The sequence below is a fragment of the Buceros rhinoceros genome, unplaced genomic scaffold (genome assembly GCF_000710305.1).
Source record: "Buceros rhinoceros silvestris isolate BGI_N320 unplaced genomic scaffold, ASM71030v1 scaffold15129, whole genome shotgun sequence".
Classification (NCBI taxonomy): domain Eukaryota; kingdom Metazoa; phylum Chordata; class Aves; order Bucerotiformes; family Bucerotidae; genus Buceros; species Buceros rhinoceros.
In genome coordinates this window covers 19015-21302 of record NW_010433393.1, presented here as the reverse complement: position 1 = coordinate 21302, position 2288 = coordinate 19015, and the positions used below count along the sequence as shown (strand labels likewise).

The window sequence follows — 2288 nt, the reverse complement described above, 5'->3', positions numbered from 1 at the left end:
TTTTGGAAAATGATTTATTTGTTCGTAGTAGTGCAAAAATATAATAATACTGCAAGACTTCTGAGGGTTAGGTTTAAGGTTTTTCTTCTAATTCATCTTCTGATGCTAGAATTGTGGGAGAAACTTGAGCAGAGCAGAAGAAACGATGTGCCATCTGTTTCTCAACCTCCCCGAAGATAATAGTGGAATGCTAACATCTTAACTTCTTTTTCTCGGCTACAGTCAAAATGGGCAAATTACTGTCTTTACAGAGCAATTGAAAACCCTGACTAAATGCTTCCTTGTTCCTTGCAGTTGGCAAACATGAGTTAACTGGACATAAAGTTGCAGTGAAGATCCTGAATCGACAGAAGATTCGCAGCCTTGATGTTGTAGGAAAAATTCGTAGGGAGATCCAGAACCTCAAACTCTTCAGGCATCCTCATATAATTAAGCTGTAAGTTTTGCTTGCTGTAATCAAACATATTTAAACAGAAATCTCTCTTCGCTCTCACAGATATGAAATACATTTAAAGGGCAATACTACTAGCAATATCTTGCAGGAAAGTAACCAGCTTCCAAGCATGCAACCATTTCCAGTATTTTCTGTAATATGTTTTCACAAAACTGATCTCTGCAGGCTGGAGAACATCCACTAGATCTTTGCTCACGAATTCTTTGGACAGGTATATAAAAGGTAATGGAATGACAGAGACTTCTCGTAGCATCCACCTCTGGTTTTAGCTGCCACTTCAGTTTTTCTGGTTATATTTGATAATTTTCCTGCTTAGGAAATAAGTTAACAAGATTGGAAAGGGCAATTCTATAGTAATTTCTTTGTGTTTTCTTAGTTGAAATACATTTTTAGTGATGTGCTAGTCGCTGATATATGGTTTTCAAATGTAGATGGCGCTCCTCAAGGTTTTTCTGCATTAAGTATGTGCAGTGTGTTAAACATTATTGATATATCATTATTCTTCAATATAGCTGCCAACACTTGTCAGAATTTTGTATTTATGGTGTGCCTGTTTACATCCATTTGTTGATCATATTTCATCAGTGGAGTTCACAGTACAATTAAGTATGTGCCAGAGTAGGCCCCTCAGGTCTGGTTTGAGGTTTTAACTTTTTTTTACTTTTTTTTTTTTTACACTCACATACCTTCAGAGTGTGAGTGACTCTCACTGTCTTAAAAAACTAACACCAACACCACGATTTTTAATGGCAGAGTCTGAAGACCTCACACTGCCACAGACACCCCCCCTTTAATTTGGCAACGTTTCTTGCCCTGAAGCTAAACTGAATTGTGTAAGATCAACTAACTTCTTCAGTGGGTTAGTTTTCAGAAGTCTGTTGAGCTGATTTAGCTGCAGAATTGCTGGTGCTGCAAATTAGAGCTTGTGAACGAGTCCAAAAGACATGTCTGTAGCCAAAACAAAATAGGAGGTGTCAGTGTACTAGCTGAGATACAGGGGTGGAATGGAAATCTGTTCTTGTGATGTTGCTTAACTGAAAAGTCAGCTTAACAGGTTTCAAATTACTACTTTTCTCAGGGAATTAAGGAGATAATTTTTTCTCTTGCATGTGGAGACGAGGAACAAGATGTAGGAAATGACGAAAAAATCTGATGAATCCCCAGCTTTTCAGTTGATCACATTGCATTTCTAAAGCAGGAAGATTATTAACCTGTGTGTAAATATCATTTGAGATTTAATTGATACAGTTGTGCAGATAGACTTGCTGGTGACTTAGGATCATGCTGCTCAAGCTATGAGGAATGGGACTGGGGAACTGCTAGACAGCAGCCTAAGATATTTGGGATAAACATTTCTTCAGCTTAATATGACAAATTAGACATTGCCTTATTTGGAGCATTGCTCTGCCTTATGAAAAGTATCATACATGGCTTTAGCAATATATACAATTTCAAGCCTTTCGCCGTAAGATTTTCTTTCATACAATGCTCTAAATGAAAACCTTTGGAGCATCTCTTCTCGTGGTTTTTGACCTCTAGCAATAGAATCCATCTTGTTTTCTTGCATAAAATTGCCTCTTTTTGCATTCTCGTCATTTGATAACCTTATTTAACGATAGGTATGTAACTATTCCACAAGCTCCTTCTCAAAACCAGAGTAGTGAACTGACTATAGAGAAGCATGGCTGTAACTTTTCCATTTTAAAAGACTAAAATACTTCTGTATTTTAATAATAAAACATATAATTTTAATATAAAATATTTCTGTAGTAGTGTCTTAGCCATAGCCTCAGAATGTTGATATTTAAGTACATGAGGTACTTTCAACCAAGGG

The 2288-nt window shown here is 36.7% G+C and overlaps 1 protein-coding gene across 1 annotated transcript in view; it reads left to right on the top strand.

The window, feature by feature from the left end:
* Positions 1-294: 294 nt before the first annotated feature.
* PRKAA1 (protein kinase, AMP-activated, alpha 1 catalytic subunit) overlaps positions 295-2288 on the top strand; it is a gene marked incomplete at its 5' end in the record, with an annotated part of 16571 nt that continues 14577 nt past the window's right edge. Inside the window, one exon of the mRNA XM_010144096.1 lies at positions 295-436. Coding sequence (XP_010142398.1) covers positions 295-436 — 142 coding nt within the window. The remainder of the gene's footprint in view (positions 437-2288) is intronic.